At 46.9% G+C, this 22,197-nt stretch overlaps 1 protein-coding gene across 2 annotated transcripts in view; it reads left to right on the plus strand.

Moving 5' to 3' along the window:
- UBAC1 (UBA domain containing 1) overlaps positions 1-10,239 on the plus strand; it is a 90,890-nt gene extending 80,651 nt beyond the window's left edge. For both annotated transcript variants that reach the window (XM_056860499.1, XM_056860500.1), the window contains 3 exons: positions 5,045-5,131; positions 6,037-6,175; positions 10,047-10,239. In XM_056860499.1, the coding sequence (XP_056716477.1) occupies positions 5,045-5,131; positions 6,037-6,175; positions 10,047-10,162 (342 nt within the window). In that variant the 3' untranslated portion in view covers positions 10,163-10,239. The remainder of the gene's footprint in view (positions 1-5,044; positions 5,132-6,036; positions 6,176-10,046) is intronic.
- The last annotated feature ends 11,958 nt before the right edge of the window (positions 10,240-22,197 follow it).

Consider the following 22,197-nt stretch of genomic DNA (forward strand, 5'->3'; position numbering starts at 1 on the left):
TCAAGATGTTTCTCGACGCCGATATCCTACTCCTTCTGTCTACTCGGGCTCTTCGGTCGACCGTCGTCGTCACCGGCACTCCCGTTCACTTTCGCCTTCTGGAGGCTCTCGTCGGCGTCGACACACGCCGTCTCGCCATCCTGATGATCATTCCAAGGATTCCTTCCGTCCAAGGCAAGCGTCGCTTCGCAAGCCTCTATCCAGGTCTCCTTCTATGTCAAGGGACACTGATCCATCCGAGTATGATGCCTCCTTCTCCCCTGATGAGGATGAGGAATCCCACGCTTCACTTCCCTCACCCGAGGACACTGTTGGGGACTCTAAACCAGTTTCTCCTATGAGGGACATTCGCTTATACGCGGAACAACTAATCCACATGGCGAAAGCTCTTAAAATTGATTTTAAACCGAAGGATTCCGGTCCTATCGATGATATAATGGATATTCTCCATAACCCTGATGTAGGCCCTGTGGCCCTCCCTATGATAAAAAGCATTCTCAAAGTGGTCCGTACCAACTGGGCTAAGCCTGCCTCAGTCCCCTCTTCCACCAAAAGAGTAGAGAATCTACATAAGATTCGCAGAGAAGGTGGAGAATTCCTCTACCAGCATCCCCCTCCTAATTCCGTTATAGTGGAGGCTTTGCCTGGTAAATATAGGTCAGGAGCACATTCCTCTCCACAGGATAGAGAGGGTCGCAAGCTAGATCTCCTTGCTAGAAAAATTTATACCTCTAGTGCGGTAGGCCTCCGCATTTCCAACTTCCTTGCGGTCATGGCCAGATATCAGTACTCCCTTTGGGATTGTGTATCCCCTCAAATTTCCGTCCTTCCTGATGACCAATGCCCTTCGGCGATAGCCATTCAGTCCGAGGGTATGTCTTTAGCAAGGCAGCAGCTCACGGCAGCACGCCATGTGGCGGACTCATCCAGTAAAGCCATTGCTTCCGCCATAGTCATCTGCAAACACACTTGGTTTCGTCAGTCTGCGCTCCCCTATGATACTAGGGCACGTATCGAAGACCTTCCGTTTGAAGGGACGGCCCTATTTAGCGACCAAACAGATACCTTCCTGGATCGCTTGAAAAAGAATAAGACAAATGCAAAGTCTCTAGGGATTGCCCCTCAGGCGCCTGATTTCAAGCGGCATTATTTTGGCCGACAAACCAACCAACCTTCCCGTCCATACCGTTTTCAAGGGTCTTTCACACAACCTTCATTCCGCCTTTCCTTTCCTCGCCCTCAGAATGAAAGGAAGTTCCAAAACAAACCTAGGGTCCACAAAGGCCCCAGAGGGTCTTCGGGCCGTTTCAACAAACCGTAACAGGCATGACTAGACGTGTCCATTGTTTTTAGTGATCGCCTGTCTGATTTCTTCCATTCGTGGTGATGTATGGGTTCTGAAAATAATAAATGTCGGTTACTTCATAGAGTTTCTTGCGTTACCTCCACATAGACCCTTGGCCCCTGACCTTCTTGTACAAAAGGTTTACAATCTCCTCTCTAAGGGGGCTATTTCAGAGGTTCCATCTGCCAACCAGAACCGCGGGTTTTACTCCCGCTTTTTTCTTGTGGATAAAAAGGGAAATGCCCTATCCTGGATCTCCAAGACCAGAAAATTTCAAATGCTCTCGCTCCCAGAAGTGCTTCCCCTCCTGGACAGGCACATGTGGTTCGCAGTGCTAGATCTCCACGATGCTTACTTCCACATCACGATTCACACAGAGTGTTGCCAGTACCTGAGGTTTGAATGTAACGGAAAATGTTACCAGTACAATGTGTTACCCTTCAGGTTATCTACGGCCCCCAGGACCTTCACAAAGTGCCTTGCGGTTGTGGTAGCTCACCTTGCCCTAAAGGGTTGTGTAATATTTCCTTACCTCGACGATTGGTTAATCGTGGGTCCTTCTCAATCACAGTTGGCCACGCAAGTGGACTTAGTCCTTGCAGTCCTTCATAATCTGGGTCTTTTAGTTAATTTTTCCAAGTCAAAACTTGTCCCTGCACAGGTACAGACCTTTATTGGAGTGCGCTTGGATGCCGAACAAGCCAGGGCCTTCCTCCCTGTTCAAAGAGGTCGCGCAATCCAAAAATTGGTGGCCAAGTTCACTAAGAAATGCTTTCAGACAGCCTACCACATTCAGCAGTTGTTAGGCCTCCACCACGGCTGTGGAGGCTGTGCACGACTTCGTATGCCTCCGCTCCAAAATTGGTTCCTCCGGGCATTCAGGCTCAATGTTGACTCCCAGTACGAATGCCTATCCATCCCCAGATATGTCATTGCTTCCCTGCAGTGGTGGGCATATGACATCAACATCCTCTCAGGTGTCCCCTTTCATTGTCCTTCCCCTGAGAGGTACCTGTTCACAGATGCTTCCCTTTCTGGATGGGGTGCTCATTGTGGTAACCTTACGTCACGGGGTACATGGTCACATTTAGAATCCCGGTTGCACATAAATTTATTAGAGCTTCATGCCATCCGTCTCGCTCTGTCTTCATTTGCAGGGCAACTGGACGGACATCACATTCAGATCGCTATGGACAGCTCCACCGCCCAGTATTATATAAACAAGCAGGGCAGCACAGGGTCCGTTTCACTCTCCGAAGAAGCCAGCGACATTTGGGAATGGGCCATAGCTCATCATTCTACTCTCGTAGCGATTCACATCATGGCAGGAGCAACACGTTAGGGGACGCTCTGAGTCGCCTTCCCAATCAAACGCATGAGCGCACCTTAAGCGACGACTGACTCCACCAAATATTCCGACAGTGGGGTTACCCACAAGTGGTAACCCTTTTTGCGACACCCCTCAACTCCGTGTGTCGCAGGTTTTATTCGAGGGCGGGAGCTAGCCCGGGCTCATTGGGGGATGCCTTTCAGACGATTTGGAATGGGGCTCTGTTTTATCTCTTCCCCCCATTCCCTCTACTTCACAAAGTCCTAGCCAAGTTGAACCACGACAAGACAGATGCCATCATTGTCACTCCCTTTTGGCCCAGGAGGCCGTGGTTCGCAGTGCTCATGTCACTTGCGCAAGGGAACTACATCCTTCTCCCGAAGGATCCCTCCCCCTTCCCCCCAGATCTACAACTCGCTGCCTGGAGGGTACGGCCCCAGGGCAGTGGTCTGACAGGGTAGCTAAGGTCTTATTGCACTCTTTAAAGTCCTCCACGAGATGATCTTATGACGCAAAATTGAGACATTTTTCTGATTGGGCTAAAGTCAAAGATATTTCGCCAATTACTTGCCCACTGTCTGTTGTGTTTGATTATCTGCTAACCCTCAAAGATGATGGTTTATCTAATTCATCTATTAAAGTTTATTTAGCCGCAATTTCGGCTTTTCACCCAGATATCGACTCCTTTTCAGTCTTTTCTCATCCCCTTTCCAAAATGTTTTTTAGAGGTTTCACTAATTTGTATCGTCCTGTCACTCTGCCCGTTCCTCAGTGGAGTCTTTCCTTAGTATTTTCTCAACTCATGAGACCTACCTTTGAGCCATTGGCCACCTCTGAAATGGCTCTGCTATCGTTCAAGGCGGCCTTTTTGGTCGCAATTACCTCCGCGAGGGTGACTTATCAGCACTCTCACACTCCCCTCCTTATACTAAGTTCCACTCAGATAGGATGGTACTGAAGCCAAAGATCTCTTTTTTGCCCAAGGTAGTATCAGCCTTCCACCTTACCCAGGACATTGTCCTCCTGGTTTTTTTCCCTCACCCATATTCAGATGCTGATAGGGCGTTATACTCCCTCGATGTCCGAAGAGCCCTCCTTTTTTACATTAAGAGGTCTCAGAACTTTCGTAAGGACGATAACCTTTTTGTTTGCTTCAGGGGACACCGTAAAGGTTGTCGTGCTTCTCCTCAGACTCTCTCGAGGTGGATCACGTCTACCATCAAATTGGCCTACGATCTTGCTCACCAAGAATGCCCTCCTATGATCAAAGCACACTCTACCAGAGCATATGCGGCTTCTATCGCCTTTTCTTCAAAGATAGATCTGTAAGGCTGCCACCTGGTTCACGCCCTCCACGTTTATGAAACATTACGCTGTGGATGTGGACTCTGCGAGAGATGCAGCCGTGGGACGTGCTGTACTGCAGTCTTTATTTCGGTGACTGTCCCACACCCACCGTCCTGGTAAGCGAGCTCTCTACTCTCCCAATGTGGGACTTCATAGAAGCCACGCAGATGAAAAACAGAGTTTCATTTACCTGTAACTGTTGTTCATCTGGTGGATCTTCTATGCAGGCACACATCCCTCCCTCCTTCCCCGCTGTGGGACCTCTCCGCTAGACCAGTGGTTGGTTCCTTGGGGGCAGGTTGGAGAACTGGAGGGAAGAGTGCTCCCTCTCCCTTGGGTCATGTGACTGAGGGACGGGAAGATTGCATGCCCCAAGGGGAGGGGGAGCACTCTCTTAGATTTTTCTAGAAGCTGACAAATCTAGAAGCACGCCATGGCTGGCGTGCGCCTGCGCAGTCCCAATGTGTGCCTGCATAGAAGATCCACCAGATGAACAACAGTTACAGGTAAGTGAAACTCTGTTTTTATTCAGAGTTGGGTCACATTTACCAAAATTCAAAGGAGATGCCATCAGTCTGTATAGCTCTGTTAATGTCCCAAGTGGGCGATTTCCAAGATTTCCTTGTTTATACATTGGATATAGAATAAGAAAAGAGATTTTGCGTTTGGAACAGAGGCTGACTGCAGTTCTTTAGACTGCAATGCTTTTAGTGGCCTTCTGGCAGCGGTGGAGAGTAAACCTTGTCTGTGAAAGGGAATCAATGGTATATAGCTGAAGAGCTGAACTCTTCATTGAGGTCCAGCAGCTTGATATCTGAGACAGCTGAATCAATAAAAATAGGGGCCTGCAGGGTTGTTCTCCCACAGCTGGAAACACGACCTTTGCTTCCACTTTGGGTGTGGCATGGTGCTTCATACACCCCTTGCCCTCCTTGTTCTGTTGGGAGACCAAGGTTGCTAGGGTGGGTGTGCTGGGGGGAAGTGGAACAAAGTAGTAATGGGCTCTGCAATTCTGGTTTTAGGTCATCATTGCCTTGATGGAGATGGGCTTTGATGAGAAAGAGGTGGTGGATGCACTCAGAGTGAACAACAACCAGCAAAATGCAGCAGTGAGTATACTACTACGTGGCACTTCCTGGCTTTTGTATTATTTTCTAGTGTGATGCACATCCTGCCCACTGTTTCAGTTAACTGGCTCATCTAATGGTGCAATCTCTGTGTTTTAAAATATTTGTTGTTAATTTTGATACAAACTGCCATAATTATCAGCATCATCGACAGTTATAGTCTAACTTTCTCAGTGGGACTCAAGATGTATTTCAATTATGATAAAAACTTTTCAGTCAGCTAATGGATTACAAAATATACTATTTGATTCTAGCAGCAAACAAATTATAGAAAAATCCACATATAGAAAAGTCACCATTTAATGTATGTTTAGACTTTGTGGACTCTGTAACAGCAGAAGGGGATGAAAGCGCAAACCGTCACGTGGGTAACAAGCAACACACAGTGTAAGATGAGAATCCCGTTCCAGCCGCTGGCCTTCCTGCAGGGGGGTTGTCTGGTTTGCCCCTTCTGTGGCATAGGGTTGTATCCCACCATTGCTCTCTGGGCAGAAGAGGAAGGAGAGGCTGTCTCACAGCCCTCCAACCCACGTTGCCATTTTGTCTGTGAGGCTCCCTTTCCACAGCAATCCCATTGGGGAGGTCACGGGAGGCTGCTGGGGTGAGCTCCTTTGTCTGATCCATAGAAGGATAGCTACTGTGCACCTCTGGACATTCTATTAAGGAATACCAAAAGCTGGAACTCTATTTGAAATGCTTCTGGGATGCTAAGGGCAGCAGTGCAGCAGTTATTCTTGTCAATTACGGGGTGAGAAGAAGGCAGGGAAAGTTCTGCTGCCAGTGGAGCGATAGTAAGATATGAACCATTTTTTTAAGCAACAGCCATTGCTCTCCCACATAATAATTTTTCTTATTTGTCACTTCATATTTCCTTCTGACTTCTGTAGTGTGAATGGCTGCTGGGAGACCGGAAACCCACTCCTGAGGATTTAGACAAGGGAATTGACCCTTCCAGTCCCCTCTTCCAAGCCATCCTAGAAAACCCAGTGGTACAGCTGGGTCTAACAAATCCTAAAACACTACTTGGTAAGTGGTGCTGCTAGTATGCAAAATATGTACAGGGCTGTAGTTCACTGGATTGATTTCTGTTTGGAAATATCGTTATCATCTCGCAAGTTCATTGCAAAATAACTTTTTTCCTTAGTCCTCTCATCAGGTAGCTATTGCAAGGACAATGTAAGTTTTAGAAAGAGAATCCAGGCAAGTTTTGCATTAGTTTGTTGTAGCCCATACACTGGAGAGGCACATGAAAGATTTATTTATTGTGGCATAAGCTTTTGTGAGCTAGAGACCACCCATCAGATACATGAAGTGCTTTGTTCAGTCAGCAGAGACATAAAATACTTAAAGCTGCAAACAGAAGAGAAGGAGGCCAGAAATCCCAATTTATCAGGACTATGGGTGTATGATGTTCAGCTTCACACTTGGATAAAAATATACGTCACTGTCTGCAAACGTTTCTGAATGGATATTCATGGCATTCAGTGTTTTATTATCCTTAAAAAAAATTGCTAACACGCCTTATAGCCAAAGAGTTTTAGTGGACACTGGATTCTCTTGATACTCCATTTGGGAAAGAGTTTCCCATAAGTGAGTAGAGACTCTGCATTTGGGGTTCAGAGTTGCTTTTCTCATAGGCAAAATCCTCCATTCCCTTAAAATTCCCACCCTCCCTCTCCACTGGCAGTTAATTCCATAATTTAATTACTCGTTGACTAAAGAAGTACTTTGTCTGCCCATCAACTTCATTTGATGCCCCCAAGTTCTAGTATTATGGGATATGGAGAAAAAGTTCTCCACCTCATGCACAAATGTATAAATCTTTATCATATTCCCCCCTTAATAATCTTTTTTCCGAACCAAAAAATCACACTCTTTAGAGTTTCCTCATAGGAAAGGTGCTTGAACACCTTGATCTTCTTGGTTGCCCTCCTCTGTACTTCTTTCATCTCTGCAATGTCTTTTTGAGAAATCTATCAGATCTATCAACGTATATTGAATCATAGAGTTGGAAGGGACCACCAGGGTCATCTAGTCCAACCCCCTGCATAATGCAGGAAACCCACAACCACCTTCCCCCCACACCTCCATGCCCAGAAGATGGCCATGGTGCCCTCCCTCTCATCATCTTCCTAAGATCATAGAATCAGCATTGCTGACAGATGGCCATTCAACCTCTTCTTAAAAACCTCCAGAGAAGGAGCACTCACCACCTCTTGAGCAAGCCTGTTCCACTGAGGAACAGTTAGAAAATTCTTCCTAATGTCTACACAGAAACTCTTTTGATTTAATTTCAACCCATTGGTTCTGGTCCGACGTTCTGGGGTACTTTAAGATGGTTATCATATACCCTCTCAGCCTTCTCCTCTTCAGGCTAAACAGGGCCTGGCCACCGTGCATCCCAGCCAGACTTATCCTGGCAACAGGATGCCTGGGGTAGGGAAGGAGGAAAAGATGAAGACAGCAGGGCAGGGAAAGGTAGGTTGGTTGATTGAGAAAGAGAAATGGAAGCAGGAAAAGGTATGGGGGCTGCCATGGAAGGGAAAAAGGAGATAGTGGGAAAGGGAATACAGGGGAACATGTCCCACAGGGTGGGATCCACAACAGAGAATATATAACGGAGAATGTGCATTAAAGTGCAGTTTGCAGGGTAGCACCTTCAGAAGGCTTTGCTCAGATGAGCTCAGCATAGCAGTCCCCATAGCATGGATCCAGATGGACAGCTCAGCCAAGACAAGCTAGAGGACCATATTCTGGGCTAAGTGAATCACGAAGCAGCACCATTAACTTGCTTCTGCAGCAATAGTGCTGGATCCAGTGTAACCTGTAGGCTCTTAACCAAGTTAGTATCTGTTGGACACCATCAAAAGTGCAAAGCACAATGTCCTGTAAGAACTCAGCCTTCCCAGCCTGTAAGAGAGCCAGCTTGGTGTAGCGGTTAAGAGTGGTGGTTTGGAGTAGTTGACTCTGATCTGGAGAACTGGGTTTGATTCCCCACTCCTTCACATGAGTGGCGGAGGCCAATCTGGTGAACAGGATTTGTTTCCCCACGCCTACACAAGAAGCCAGCTGGGTGACCTTGGGCTAGTCACACTCATGGAATCATAGTTTGAAGGGACCACCATTGTCATCTAGTCCAACCCCCTGCACAATGCAGGAAACTCATAACTACCTCCCCCACACACACACCCAGTGACCCCTAGAAGATGCCCAGGATGCCCTCCCTCCCATGAACTGCCCAAGGTCATAGAATCAGCATTGCTGACAGATGGCCATCTAGCCTCTGCTTAAAAACCTCCTGGGAAGGAGCACTTACCACCTCTCTAGGAAGCCTGTTCCACTGAGGATTTTTAGAAAATTCTTCCTAATGTCAAGACGGAAACTCTTTTGATTTAATTTCAACCCATTGGGTCTGGTCCAACTTTCTGGGGCAACAGAAAACAACTCGGCACCATCCTCCATAGGACAGCCCTTCAAGTACTTGAACATGGTTATCATATCCCCCCTCAGTCTTCTCTTCTTCAAGCTAAACATACCCAGCTCCTTCAACCTTTCCTCATAGGACTTGGTCTCCAGACCCCTCACCATCATTGTTGCCCTCCTCTGGACATGTTCCAGCTTGTCTACATCCTTCTTAAATTGTGATGCCCAAAACTGATTTACAAGGCTTCTCTCACCAGAGACGCGAGCCTTTGGCATGAGCCAAAGGGCGAGAGCTAAAAGGCTCTTAGCATGGGGATCGGGCCTGGAGACCATATAAGTAGTTAAGAAGCTTTTACATTGGTGTTCTTGTTACCTCTTTTGCCTTCAGTAGACAGGATTTAGGTCTGTTAGTTTCAGGTTCGATCAACTCCCCAAGGTATTTCTAGCGTGAAAGAGTTCACTACAAGGGTGATGCTCATGAACCATTTCCAGTCACCTGCAAGGAGTGTGCCATGTTTCTTTTCCTCCCTGAGGACAAGATGGACTTCACCTGTCACACGTGTAAGTTGATAGATGGCCTGTCTGGCTTCTTCCAATTCTGTGATTCTCTGATTCTATCTTCAGGACTGCCTCTTCTTCCTGTGCTCAGCCATGGGAGCTTTGCTGATCTCAGCAGGCACTTTCTGTAGGCACCACCCTGCAAATGGGTGAAAACAATGCACATTCTCCGTTGTGCCCCCCACACACACCTTGTGGAATGGCCTGCCTGAGGAGGGCAGGAAGGCTCCCACTTTCCTGGCTTTCTGCAAACTATGCATAAACTATGGTTCAGAAAAATGCTTTGGTAAATGTATAAGGACTGTACACTATACTACTGTGTACTATCTGTTGATGAAAGCATGCTCCTACTAAGTAATTTCTGCACCATTTTAATGTGTCATGTTTAAATGCTTATGCTTTGTTTCAGCTGCATCTTGTTTTCAGATCTCTGCAATCCAAACTCCATTGCATTGTTCATTGGACATCCCAGCCTGTGGATCATACTGACTTACACTGTGTAATCCGCCTTGAGTCTCAGTGAGAAAGGTGGACTAGAAATAACATGAATACATTAAAAAGTAAATAAAAATAGGGCTTCATAGCTGTAATTGCTGAGTCCCAGGAGGCTATAGCTGGGAGAGGCAAGCTGAAAGCAAGAGAAACTGCATGAAGGAGGCAAACTTACAATGAAGGAGGCAAACTCTCGAAAAGAAAAGAGTGCTAGGGAGAAGAAGGTGGGGAGTAGAACTGGCATGCCCCTCTCAGCCCAGCCAGCCAGCTAATAAAATGTACAATATTGGCGAAGAGAGGGGGAGACAGAAAGAATTGCCAGTATACCACAAAGCAGCCGTCGGTCAACTGTCACTGACATGAATATTTTATAGTGATCCTGTATGTTACACCTAACAACTGATTATTATCCTTTATTTTGCAGCCTTTGAAGATATGCTTGAAAATCCCTTAAATAGTACTCAGTGGATGAATGATCCAGAAACGGGGCCTGTCATGTTACAGATTTCTCGTATTTTCCAGACACTCAACCGTACATAGAAGGGGCAGCGCTGTCCATTCTACCAGTTTTGGACTCTGATCTTGGCTTTGCAGTTTCTGAACAACAGGAAGCACCAACTGTTGTCCGAGACAGAGTGAACAAAAGCATTGTTTGGGGTGTTTTGTCTGCATAAGTGTGTTACAAACAAAACATTTTTTAGTTTGTAACACACTTACATGCTGTGTGATTTTAGTGTTAGTCTAAGAGGGTTTGAAGACTTGAGGGGGGAATGTTTTCAAGTGTTTATGTAGAAACATAAGATTATACATCTAAATATAGAAAGAGGGTTTTACAACTGTCTAAGAATCTGATAATTTACAGAATGACAACACAGTTCATGTTTTTAATTTTCTGTGTAGTAACATATAGAGATCACGGATGCCAGTTGTATGGTCAGCAGCACATGCTCCAAGTGACAGTTTTCAGGCAGTCGACATTAAGATAATAATAATAATTTTCACCTCTACTTATTATTAAGGTCTGTACTGAAATACAGTAGGCTTTTTAAAGTGATATTTTGTTCAATTTTTATTAAATGTGGAGTGAAAGATTGGGAAAGAAGGTATGCGTCTCTTCTCCGCATATTTATAGTGCATTAAGAATTGTCCTGTTACAGGGTCTGACCCAGGAACCATCAAATCCAACACTTGGTTCCCAGCACCAGTAATTTGTATCTGGAATTATTTCAGTGAAAGGGAAACACACACTGTAATGTACAAGTGGGCAGTCCTGTTGGCCTGAGTGCCAATAAAGCAGCCTGCCTGGGAAGATGTTGTACCTGCCTATGGGACAGGGGAAGAGGAGAGTTATATTTGGCTAGACACATTGGAAGCAAGCCAAGCTCTAGCAGTGCTACTTACCAGCTCCTCGGAGATTCACCTTGGGCCTGACTGTCAGCTGTGAGGATCCAGGTGATGGGCTTGGCATAAACCAAGCCCATAACTTTCTTCCATGCCACTGAGCCCAGAAGCACTGCCAGTCCTTTGGGTTCACCCTGGTTGGAAAACAGGCCCCAAATGCCTAGCAAAATGGTCTGGCATGCTGCTGTTCAGCATGTTTGTTGAGGGTTGCCTACTTTAGTGCAATGGAAGAAACCTACAGGAATCTGCTTTCCCAAGAATGACTTAGAAGGTTCTCAGATTAATGGTGCTGCTGAAACTTGGAGTGGTGGCGATGATTCTGAATACAAATTTGCTCAGCTGGTGTATTCCAATTTGAGCACAATTCCCTGGGTCTTTCTGGGACAATGATGTCCCAGACAGCAAAGAGAAAGGCCTCAGAACTCCCCTGCTGCTGTCACCGCCAGTCCAGGTAAGAGAAGGGGAATGAAGATGGTGGAGGCAGCGCTTTGGGAGGTGGAATGTCACAGACTGTCCTTTTGGGGAGACGTGGCAGTTCAAGGGCTAGGCCTCCCAGCCGCTGGTTGTTGCCCAGTTGCCTTAAACAAGCCAGTCTGTTTTCACCTGGAAAGAGGGAGAATTCTGATGCAAATTAACTCTCCAACAGAAAAGAAAGGTCGACTCAAAGCGCTCGAACACATCTTTTTATAGCATTGATAAAAAGCACAGTCTCTCATGGAATCAGTTTTGGCTCGTTGGGCTCCACCAACTCAATCTGTTCCTTTTATAAAGAAAACTCAGGTGTTCTCATAACATCCCAACAGTGTCTATATTTAGACTTGCTGCTGGACAGGATTAGAATGAACAATTTCTAATTGATCAAAGTTAGCAAGGTTGACTTTCAAGTGAACATCCCAACCTCAAAACATGGTCAGATATCTGGCTTCAAGAATGTGAGCAAAGTTCACTGACTGAGCAGGGTCTCTGTCACTGGGCACAACAGACATTTCCAAAGGCCTGGAGAAGAAAAGGCAAACCTAGCATGGCTGCCACAGGGAGGCATTTGGAAACCACATATGCATTTGGAACACATTGATATTTTTAGGTTTCAGAACTGGGCTTTAAAAAATCAAAATATTTTCCATTAAATGGCTTAATCTTGTAGGTCGAAGTCATAATCAACCTACAGGAGTATACCTCTGTTTAATATGATTTTGGATACCATTTAAAGAAAAATGTGGAAATGTAAGGTTTTGGATGTAGATTAAAATAGTTGGTTTTGTGGTTAGGATTAACTCTCTTGGGGGGGGTAGAAACAGCTTGTTTAAAAATGTTTCACTGGTGTCTTTGAGATCATTTAGTTCAGTCCCCCATGCTTAGTGCAGGAATATGCAACTATAGTATTCCTGCCAGATGGCCATTCATCCTCCCTAAAAACCTTCAGTCTTACCACCTGTGGCGATCCTGCCGAAAGGGTTCCCTGATATTAAGCTGAAACTCACTTCCTTGTAGAGTTTAGTTTCCAGACTCCTCACTGTCCTTCTTGCCTTCTGAGGCAAGAGACCCACTTCACTCCAGATATTTGGATAAAAATGTACTGTATATCTTGAATTTGCACTCTGTAAATGCTTGAATATTAACATAGAATAGGCAGAAGATCGCAGAGCAATTTTTTCCTATATAGCTTTCAGTCTGTCCATTCATACATTGATGGAGACAGCCACAAGAACAAAGACTCTTTCCTGGAGCCCCCAGGAGCAGTTCTAACCATTGAAGGTTGCAAGGATCTTCTGAGAGCTCAGTGGTTGTTTTCCACTAGTTAGAATGGGAGGGGTCTCATAGGTAGAAGAATGTTTTCTTTTGTGGAGGAAGACGATATTTGATTATTCGTTTGGTTTGGGAGAGGTGAGAGATATCTCAGGGAAGGAGGCCAACAAAATCATGGAGGAGAGATACATGAACATAGCCTGAACATAAATCTGGAATCTTTAAGGATGGCAAATGTTAGACCTAGGCTGAGAAGATACTTTTATTAATAATATTATTTTCCTTTGATCAGATGTTCAGTCAATTTTTGTTTAAACATACCCATTTTCATTCTGTAAAGAATGGCTTCTTATATAAGTAAAGTTATTTTTTTCCTGAAATTGATGGTGTAGTGGTCTGTTTAACGCCCGCATGAAAGTCTACTTGGCTCATGCTTACCAGGATACAAAGAAAAGGCAGACAGGCATCTCCCTGGATATTAATGTATTCATGTTATCACTATAATAAGTTAGTTTTGAAGTTTTTAGTAGAAGAGTAATTCTTAATTTGAAGAAAAATATCTTCTGGAAACCCACAGGTACTTGTGAACGTTCCTTCACAAATTCAGTTCCAGATTCCTAGGACAAGATAGCTTGATCTGTGATTGAACAGGTGCAAACTTAGGCAATACCTTGGGATACGATTTGAAGTAGCAGACAGTGAGAGAGATGATACTCGAGTTTTAATTTTTATTGGACATATGAAAATAGCAAGAAGATATAGGAAAACCAAGCGAGACTAGAAGTTCAATGTAAAATGCTAAATTTGGGGAATTACTGAGCTATGAGTAACAAGGTGGCCTAGAGAATCACACAAGCATTTGGACAATAAGCAACAGCAAGCAAACCAGGCCAAAAAAAACACCCTAAGTAAGGCTTTCTTGAAGGAAGCTAGAAAATATATTTAAAAGCAAGGCATACAGTTCGATGGTAGCAGGATGCATATAAAATAATAAAGCTGACTAGCTATTTACTTACTGGAGTCCTAATACAGCATAGTTGGTTCTTGATGCAAATAGATTCCAGGAGTTAATATAAGTGTCTTTGTGGCAGCAAGGAGGAGGTAAGGGGGAAAGGGTGAAGATGTGTTCTTCTCATTAACTTCACTTATGGAGAAACCTGGCCTTAGCCTCCTAATCTCTGCAACTAATCATGGAGCTGCACCCATGGAACTTTCTCTGGTATGAATGAGTTCCCCCCTCCACTACTAGGTTCCCAGCTGAAACACATGAGCTAATTTATCTATCCTAAGAACTTGTCCTTAGAAAGAGATCATTGCACACTGTACTTGCAGAAGGCAAAAAAGACTTCAGGAAAATTGCCTCAAGATGGATCCTCTCTTGAAAAACCTACAGATCATTACCCATTTGTGATGGTCTATGTAGGAATAAATGACATAGCTGTGAAAACCATCACAAGCACTAAGGCTGACAGTGAAGCTCTCAGGAGGAAGCTGAAAGGAACGGGGGCCAGGTGGATTTCTCTTCAATCCTTCCTATCACAGAAAAGGGAATGTGATGTGAACAGAAGATAATGGAGGTGAACCAGGGTCTATGTTGCTAGTGCCGGCAGGAGCAATTTGCATTCGGGGACCACGGGCTAGCTTTTCTGGAAGACGGCCTACTAGCACATCATGGACTTCACCTATCAAGATTGGGGAAGAATGTGTTTGGAAGAACCTGGGGAGATTCATCAGGAGGGTTTGAAACTTCCACAAGGGGAAGGAGACAACAAACATAGGGATTTCAATCAAAGAGAGCAAACAGCAGAGACCCACCTGGGAGAGCCGGGTCTAAAGGAGCCAAAAGTGCAGGGCTTCAGGTGTCTTATGTACCAATGACCAAAACAGGCAATAAGAAGGAAGAGCTTGAGTTTCTAATGCAGACAGGGGGATATGATTTAGTAGGCATTACAGAGACTTGGTGGGACGATTCTCGTGACTGGAATGTAGTAGCGGATGGATATGAGCTGTGCAAGACAACTGAAAATGTTGAAGGGAAGGTGGAGTGGTGCTGTAGGCCGGGCCAGTGCCACCATTAGGCAAACTAGGCGGTTTGCCTAGGGCGCAGACCTCAGAGGGGCACAGTTTTAAACAGATTAGTTTCTTGAAAAAATGCAACTGACAATTTATATTTTTTTATTTTAAGATAAGTACCACAACAGTCTTATAAAAAGTGTTCTATATCCTTTGCCCCCTACCACTTGCAAGAGTCCCAAAGGCACCAGCAACTGCGGTCTGCCTCCTGGGATTATAAATCAGTAAACAGGGCTAATGCACAGGCAGCAGCTGAGGAGAAAACCTATTGGGCACCCAACAGGGTAAGGGGATGGTCCTCTCAAAGGACAATCAAGCAGCTCAAAAGGTCACCCAAACATTTTTAACAAGACATTTCCTAATAGGTAAAACAAATACCAGACAACTGTGCCATAGATGGGCTAGTTGGAGTAATTGTTAAGGTTAAGGCTAGTGATTTGTAGATATTGTTCTTTGAATAACAACAGTATAGTAGGCAATATGAGATCATTAACTCTCAAAAAAAGGCAAACTTTATGAATTATATCATCCTGCTTTGAGATAATGTTGCCAGTCACTGTTGCATTTCAAAATAGTCTAGGAGACTCAAAGTTATCCCAGAAGACTCAATGAACTTGAGAGGAGCAAGCCTCACTTGAAACCACTCTTTTTAACACTCCAAAGAGGCAGCTAAAAGAAGCAAGCAAACAAAATAAATAACTGCAGAGAAAAAGTATCTCCTTGTCAAGTACAACATAATTCTTCCTCCTATTGTCTCACAACAAGCATGAGAAGGAAAGGGGGGGAAGAAGCCACTCTGTTGTGCCAGCCAGGAAAAAGGGTGGGAAAATAGTTTCCAACTCTGCAAAAAGAAACTTTTCAGCAACCTGAGGAAGCACAGGAAAAAAGGCAGGAAACAGCTTCCAGAGCTAAGAAACCATTTCATACAGCAAACTGTACCCCAGCAACACCAAGAGGAGAGCCAGAGTGGAAAACACTAACATCTCCACAGGTGTTCTGCTGTGTCTGCAAAGAAATGGGCTGAAAGACAGCTTCATAGCTGCAAGAAAGGGGAGGAAAGCAGGGAAATTCTGCTGTTGCAATGTGCAGAGCAAGTAGAGGGGAAAATGTCTCTGCACTAAGAACTCTGCAACTGCTCCCACGCCTTTCTCTAAAGTGATATGAATGCCCTACTTACAAATCAGAAGTAACAACTCCTGGGACCCAGCGACTATGGCTCCAGTTGATTATCTCAGCCACAGCACTGGCTGAGATGGCGAGCTAAATTAATAAATGGGGAGGGAGGACTAAATGTTCAGGATACAATTGTGGTAAAACCTTCAAGGATCCTTCAATCCACTAGCTCAGTGGGGGGTGTACTAAAACGAATGACAGGCTAGCCAATTAGAAATACTGGGAGAGGCTGCACAGCCCATTTAAGATAATAGGAGCCTGGCATGTCCATAGACTTGCATGGGCCCATTGAAATACATTACAGCACAAACAGAGTTGCAAAGAAAACGTGGAATGGATTTTCCAGCAAGGTCTCTAAGTGTGTAAGCCCTTGATCCAAATGAACCAGAAACCACGACATAGACAATTAGATCCAAAGAAGCTGGTCTTTACTGGTCAAATAGAATAACAGAGCATAAAGGAAAGAATGACAGCTATGGAGCTGTCTTGCTGAAACCTGGTAATATAGATGCACAGAAAGGGTAAGAGATTACATATTGAAAACAAAAGTAGGTTCCCAGAACGAAGTCAGTTCCCAAAACATCAAACAGAAAGTAGGCATAACAGTGGTAGGCATAACAGTCCTTGCAACCTTGGCTGCGGTTCGGTAGGGATAACATTCCTTGAGTCTGGATGGCAGGATGTGAACAAAACCAACAACACTGATATGCCTGACATTCTGCCCCCCTTAAGGCCCCCTCCCGGCCTGCGAAGGGGACGGTCTATCTGGGTAGGCGGTGTGGAAGGCAGTAACTAAGTGCGGGGCGGAGACATCCTGCGCCCGCACCCATTCATTGTAGGCAGGGGGGAAATGTTTCCATCGAATAAGATACTGCAAGGATCCATGTCGTATACGTGAATCTAGGATTTTTGACACTTCGAAATGCTCCTCCCCCCCCCACCATCACTGGCTGCTCCGGAGGCGGTTCTGGATGCCAGTCTGAGGAGGCGACATGGGGTTTTAGGAGGCTGACGTGAAAAACTGGGTGGATACGTCTCAGGGTTTTGGGAAGGGTCAGCTCCACAGTGACAGGATTGATGATCCGGGCAATTGGATAGGGTCCAACGTATTTGGCACTGAGCTTATGGCAAGGTCGGGTAGACCGTAGGTTTTTAGTGGAAAGGTACACTAATTCCCCGACTTGGAATTCTTTGCTGGGGGAGCGATGCTTATCTGCTTGCTCCTTGTATTTGCGCTTGGCTCTCTCTAAGTTGCTTATCAGCCAGGGCCAAGTGGTGCGGAGGGTATGTGCCCAAGAGGCTATATCGGACTCCCCCTCCCCTTCAGGTATTTCTACCGGGGCAATAGGACCGAAGTCTTGACTGTACACAGCATAGAAAGGGCTGAACCCTGTAGATTGATGGACAGCATTATTGTACGCATATTCTGCGAAAGATAATAGTTCTACCCAGTCATCTTGGTGGTAATTAACATAACAACATAAATAACATTCCAACACAGCATTAACACGTTCGGTTTGTCCATCCGTTTGGGGATGGTAGGCACTTGACAACCCTTGTTCCACCCCCACTAGTTTAAGGAACGCCTTCCAGAATTTCGCCACAAAACTACTTCCGCGGTCGCAAATTAACTTGCGCGGATACGAGTGCAACCGGACCACATGTGACATGAAGAGGCGGGCCAATTTGGGGGCAGAGGGAATACCCGCACATGGAACTAAATGCACCTGTTTGGAAAATAAGTCAGTAACAACCCAGAGTACAGTTTTTCCCCCACTGAGGGGGAGATCCGTCATGAAATCCATGGCAATCACTTCCCAAGGTTTACTGGGAGTTTCCAGTGGTTGCAGTAGTCCTGGGGTTTTGCCTTGAGATCGTTTGACCGTGGCACAGATGGGGCAGCTGCGAATAAAGGAGTCCACATCAGAACGCATTCCCCTCCACCAAAACTGTCTGCGCAACAAGTGGAGAGTTTTCAGAAACCCAAAGTGCCCTGCAGTTTTGGCTCCATGGGCTAACTGTAGAACTTCTCGTCGGAGTATTTTAGGCACGTAGAGTTTTGAGTCTTTGTACCAACAACCCCCTTTCTCAAGCACACCTTGGGGCAAGGTTTGGGCAGTGCGCTCGGCTAGGCACTGAGTCCAAAGGGAGTTCAGGAAGGTATTGGAGATGATCACCCCCTCTCCTTTCGTAGGAGGGGGCAAATCAGGAGTTGGTGGAGGTGGAGGGGGAGGAGGGACTGGTTGCTGCGGAGTGCTGGAAACAGGTGGCGCAAGAGGGACAGGCGAGGGAGCCTGCTGGTCCGGGCTGTATATTTTGTCGGCTGCGGTATGGTTATCCTGCCGGAGCCGGGTTTGGGCTCAGGTTTGCACAACTAGCAGGGGCAGGGCTTCCCTCTGCACCGGGGTAAATAAAGAGTCTGTTGGCCAATCACGTTTTATTGGGTATTGAGGCAACCGGGATAGGGCATCCGCAAGCACATTCTGTTTCCCGGGCACATGCTTGAGAACGAAACGGAATTGAGCAAAGAAGTCTGCCCAACGCTGTTGTTTCGCGGACAACTTATGGGTCCCAGTGAGGGCAGCTAGATTCTTGTGATCGGTCCAAACTTCAAAGGGGATCCCGGATCCCTCTAGGAATTGCCTCCACAGTGTAAGGGCATGGTGGACGGCTGCAGCTTCCTTTTCCCAAATGGGCCAGTTCAGCTGGGAATGTGCAAACTTCTTTGAGAAGTAGGCACAGGGATGTAGGAGACTGTCCGGTCCTCTCTGGAGTAGGCCCCCCCCATGGCCACATCAGATGCATCGACCTGCACAATAAACATTTGGTTCGGATCCGGGTGCTGCAGGACGTGAAAAGTCGTTTAAGAGCTACAAAGGCAGTCTGGCACTGAGCCGTCCACAGTATTTTGGCAGAGGGCAAGGTTGCAGAAACCCCTTTGCCCTTCGTTTTCAGGAGGTCAGTAATTGGCAGCACCACTTGAGCAAAGTTAGGAATGAAACCTCGGTAGAAATTGGCAAAGCCCAAGAATTGCTGTACTTGTTTGCAGGTGGAGGGCGGAGTCCAGTCCAGTACCGATTGGACTTTAGCGGGGTCCATGCTAAGGCCACGATGAGAGATTATGTAGCCCAAAAACGTTATCTGCTTTTGGTGGAACTCACATTTAGACAGTTTTGCATAGAGCTGGTGGTTACGTAGGCGTTGCAAAACTTCTCTGACTAGAACAACATGTTCCTCCATGGTTTTTGAATAAATAAGAATATCATCCAAATAAACCACCACGCCGCGGTACAACAAATCATGGAGGATCTCGTTAATGAGTTGCATGAAGACCCCCGGGGCCCCTTTTAACCCGAACGGCATCACAAGAAATTCATACATTCCAAAACAGCTAGAGAAGGTGGTGAGGGGTTCGTCCCCTTCACGAATTCAGACGCGGTAGTAAGCTTCCACCAAGTCCAATTTGGAGAAGATACGACCCTCCTGTAACTGCCCCATGATATCTGAGATCAACGGTATGGGGTAGGCGTTGGCTTGGGTAACTGCATTAAGCTTTCGGAAGTCAATGCATAAACGCAGGTCACCCTCCTTTTTGCGGACAAAAAACACTGGGGCTGAGTTGGGAGCGTTCGATGGCCGAATGAACCCTCGAGCAAGATTTTTATCCAAAAAGTCACGTAACACAGCGCGTTCGGAAACGCTCATGGGGTAAATCTTGCTTTTAGTCAGTGTGCAGTCTTTTACTACCTCAATGGCACAGTCAGTGGTACGATGGGGGGGTAAGGCGTCACATTCTTTAATATCGAAGACGTCTGCAAAGTCTCTGTAGGCATCGGGCAAAAGCGGTGGTGATGCGGTATTGGAAGTTAAAGCCGGAGTGGGTGGAGACGTCACTGCGACTCCTTGTCGGTGTTGCTCGCACATAGGATTGGTAAAGGAAATAGTATCCGTCTCCCAGTCTATATAAGGACTATGGCCCTTGAGCCAATTAATCCCTAGGACAACTTCGAACCGAATGGGGGCTATGGTAAAGTCTATTTGTTCCCAATGGGAACCTATACCCATCGCCACTCCCTGTGTGCGATGATCAACTGGTCCCCCCTTGAAAGGGCTTCCATCCATCTGGGCAAATTGGACGGGAGCGGGTAGTGCCTCGGACTTGACTTTGAGAGCTGCAAATGTGGTTTCACTAATTAAAGTGCGCCCGCAGCCAGAGTCAATAAGTGCCTTGACAGGCAGTTGGGGGCCCCCCTTATAGTGTTGTAATACTGCATCCACATAAACAGTGGTTTCCACTTCACTCACCTTGTCGGGAGCTTTGGGTTTAGCAGGAGATTCTGCAGGGGTCTGTGGAGACGCTCCACTCACCATAGACCGAATCCATTTTTTGACAGATCAAGAGGGGTTTCCAGGTTTAGAGCTGGAGCAGTCCATTGATCTTCGTCAGAAGAAGGAGAATCGTCCCCCACTGGGGCATTTGTAATCCGAGACCCTGCGGGGTCGCTTGGTGCAGAAAGGTTAGCTGATTCCTCAACGTGAAGTGCAGAGGGTGTGGGTTGTCCTGGCGCTGTGCTGCTGGTGGCCGCGGTGCCTCTGCGTTGAGGTCTTCCTCAAGCTCGGAGTGACACACTGGGGCGGGTGGTCTCCGGTCGTTGAGGGCAAGTCGCTGCAAAGTGGCCCAATTCCCCACACACGAGGCAAGCTCCCCTCTGGAACCTTGATTCGCGATCCTGAGGTGGTCGCGTTGGTCTCCGCAGGCTGGGGAGCGGCGCTCTTGCTGGGGCTTTCTGGGCACTCTTATCCTTGTGTCGTTGCCGGACCAGGGATATGAAACGCCGGCGGCTTTCAACTTCTTCCACCAGTAAAATCCAATCCTCGAGGGTATTAGGATTGCCTCGCATATATGACCAGTTCAAAATGTCCGGGTGTAAGGCTTCCCTGAAGTAGTGGATTAGGGTGGCTTCCAGCCAGTCTACTATTCTACTGGCTAGCCTCTGGAATTCATCAGCAAATTCTCGGACTGGAGAAGAGCCCTGTCTGAGTTGTAGAAGTTCTGCTTTGGCTCATTCTCCCATAAAGGGGTCTTCGAATCATCTCCGCAAGGCAGTCATAAAATTGTTGAGGGAGCGGATAGACCGAGACCGAGTGTCAAAGTGAAGGACCATCCAGTCAGCGGCTTTCCCCGTCAATAGAGAAGCTACAAAGCGGACTCGGCTATCCTCTGTGGGAAAGAAGTGTCCTTGTTCCCGCATATAACTGTCCACTTGATGTAGGAAACAGGGTAGGGTCTCGAGCGAGCCATCATAGGTCGTTTTCAATCGAGGTTGCTTCCATGGACCGGGTATGGGTTGTCCCGGTTGTACGGGTGCCCCGGGGGCTGGGGCAACTGGCGCTCCAGGGGCAAGTGGTTGAATGGAGAGGTTAGCCGGTGGTTGGGGTGGCACCACCGGTTGAACCGGTAGATGAACTGGTGCGGCGGGCCCGGGAAGGATGGGCTGCGCTGGAGTTACCTGCACCCACTGTAATCGTTCGTTTTCCTGGAACAAACGCTCCATTTGTTCCTGGAGGCGGTCTACACGATCATATAATTCTCGGTTTTGCGCTCGCAACAAGTGTACCTCGTCCTCAGGTCCCCCCGTACGATGCACCCGGCTGGTCCGGAAACCCGTGGCCCAGTGTGAGCTGTCTCCATATAAGTCCTCCTCGTCAGAATTGTCGGATCCCCGAAGCCGTTCTGCGAGACGCCGTGTGCATTGGGTGGTGCGGGACGGGGCAAAAGTCGGGGAGAACGTTGGTCCCCACTAAGGGCCGGTCTGCTCGGGATCTTTGGGGCGCACACTCGCCCGTGCTCGTTCCGCAGCCAACTGCTGCTCCCTGTCCCGCACGGCTTGATCTTTGGCCGCCGCTTCCTTCGCCACCGCTGCCTCTCTATCCGCGAGAGTTTGAGCGGCCTCAAGTTTCAAGGCAATATCAGCGGTCACGAGCGGTAAAAGTTCCTTCTCCAAGAGAGCGAGGAGCGGACTCCCCACCCAATAGCGGTTGAATCTGGACCGCGAGCGCAGGTGCATCAGCCCCAAAAGTTGGGGTCAACACTTGTGACAGAGTGGCTACCGTAGTATCCTTGGTGAGATCCACAAATAGAAGCGCTGTTTGGATAGCGATCCGTCTCGCCTCTGCCTGAC

Source organism: Euleptes europaea, chromosome 14, assembly GCF_029931775.1.
Source record: "Euleptes europaea isolate rEulEur1 chromosome 14, rEulEur1.hap1, whole genome shotgun sequence".
NCBI lineage: Eukaryota > Metazoa > Chordata > Lepidosauria > Squamata > Sphaerodactylidae > Euleptes > Euleptes europaea.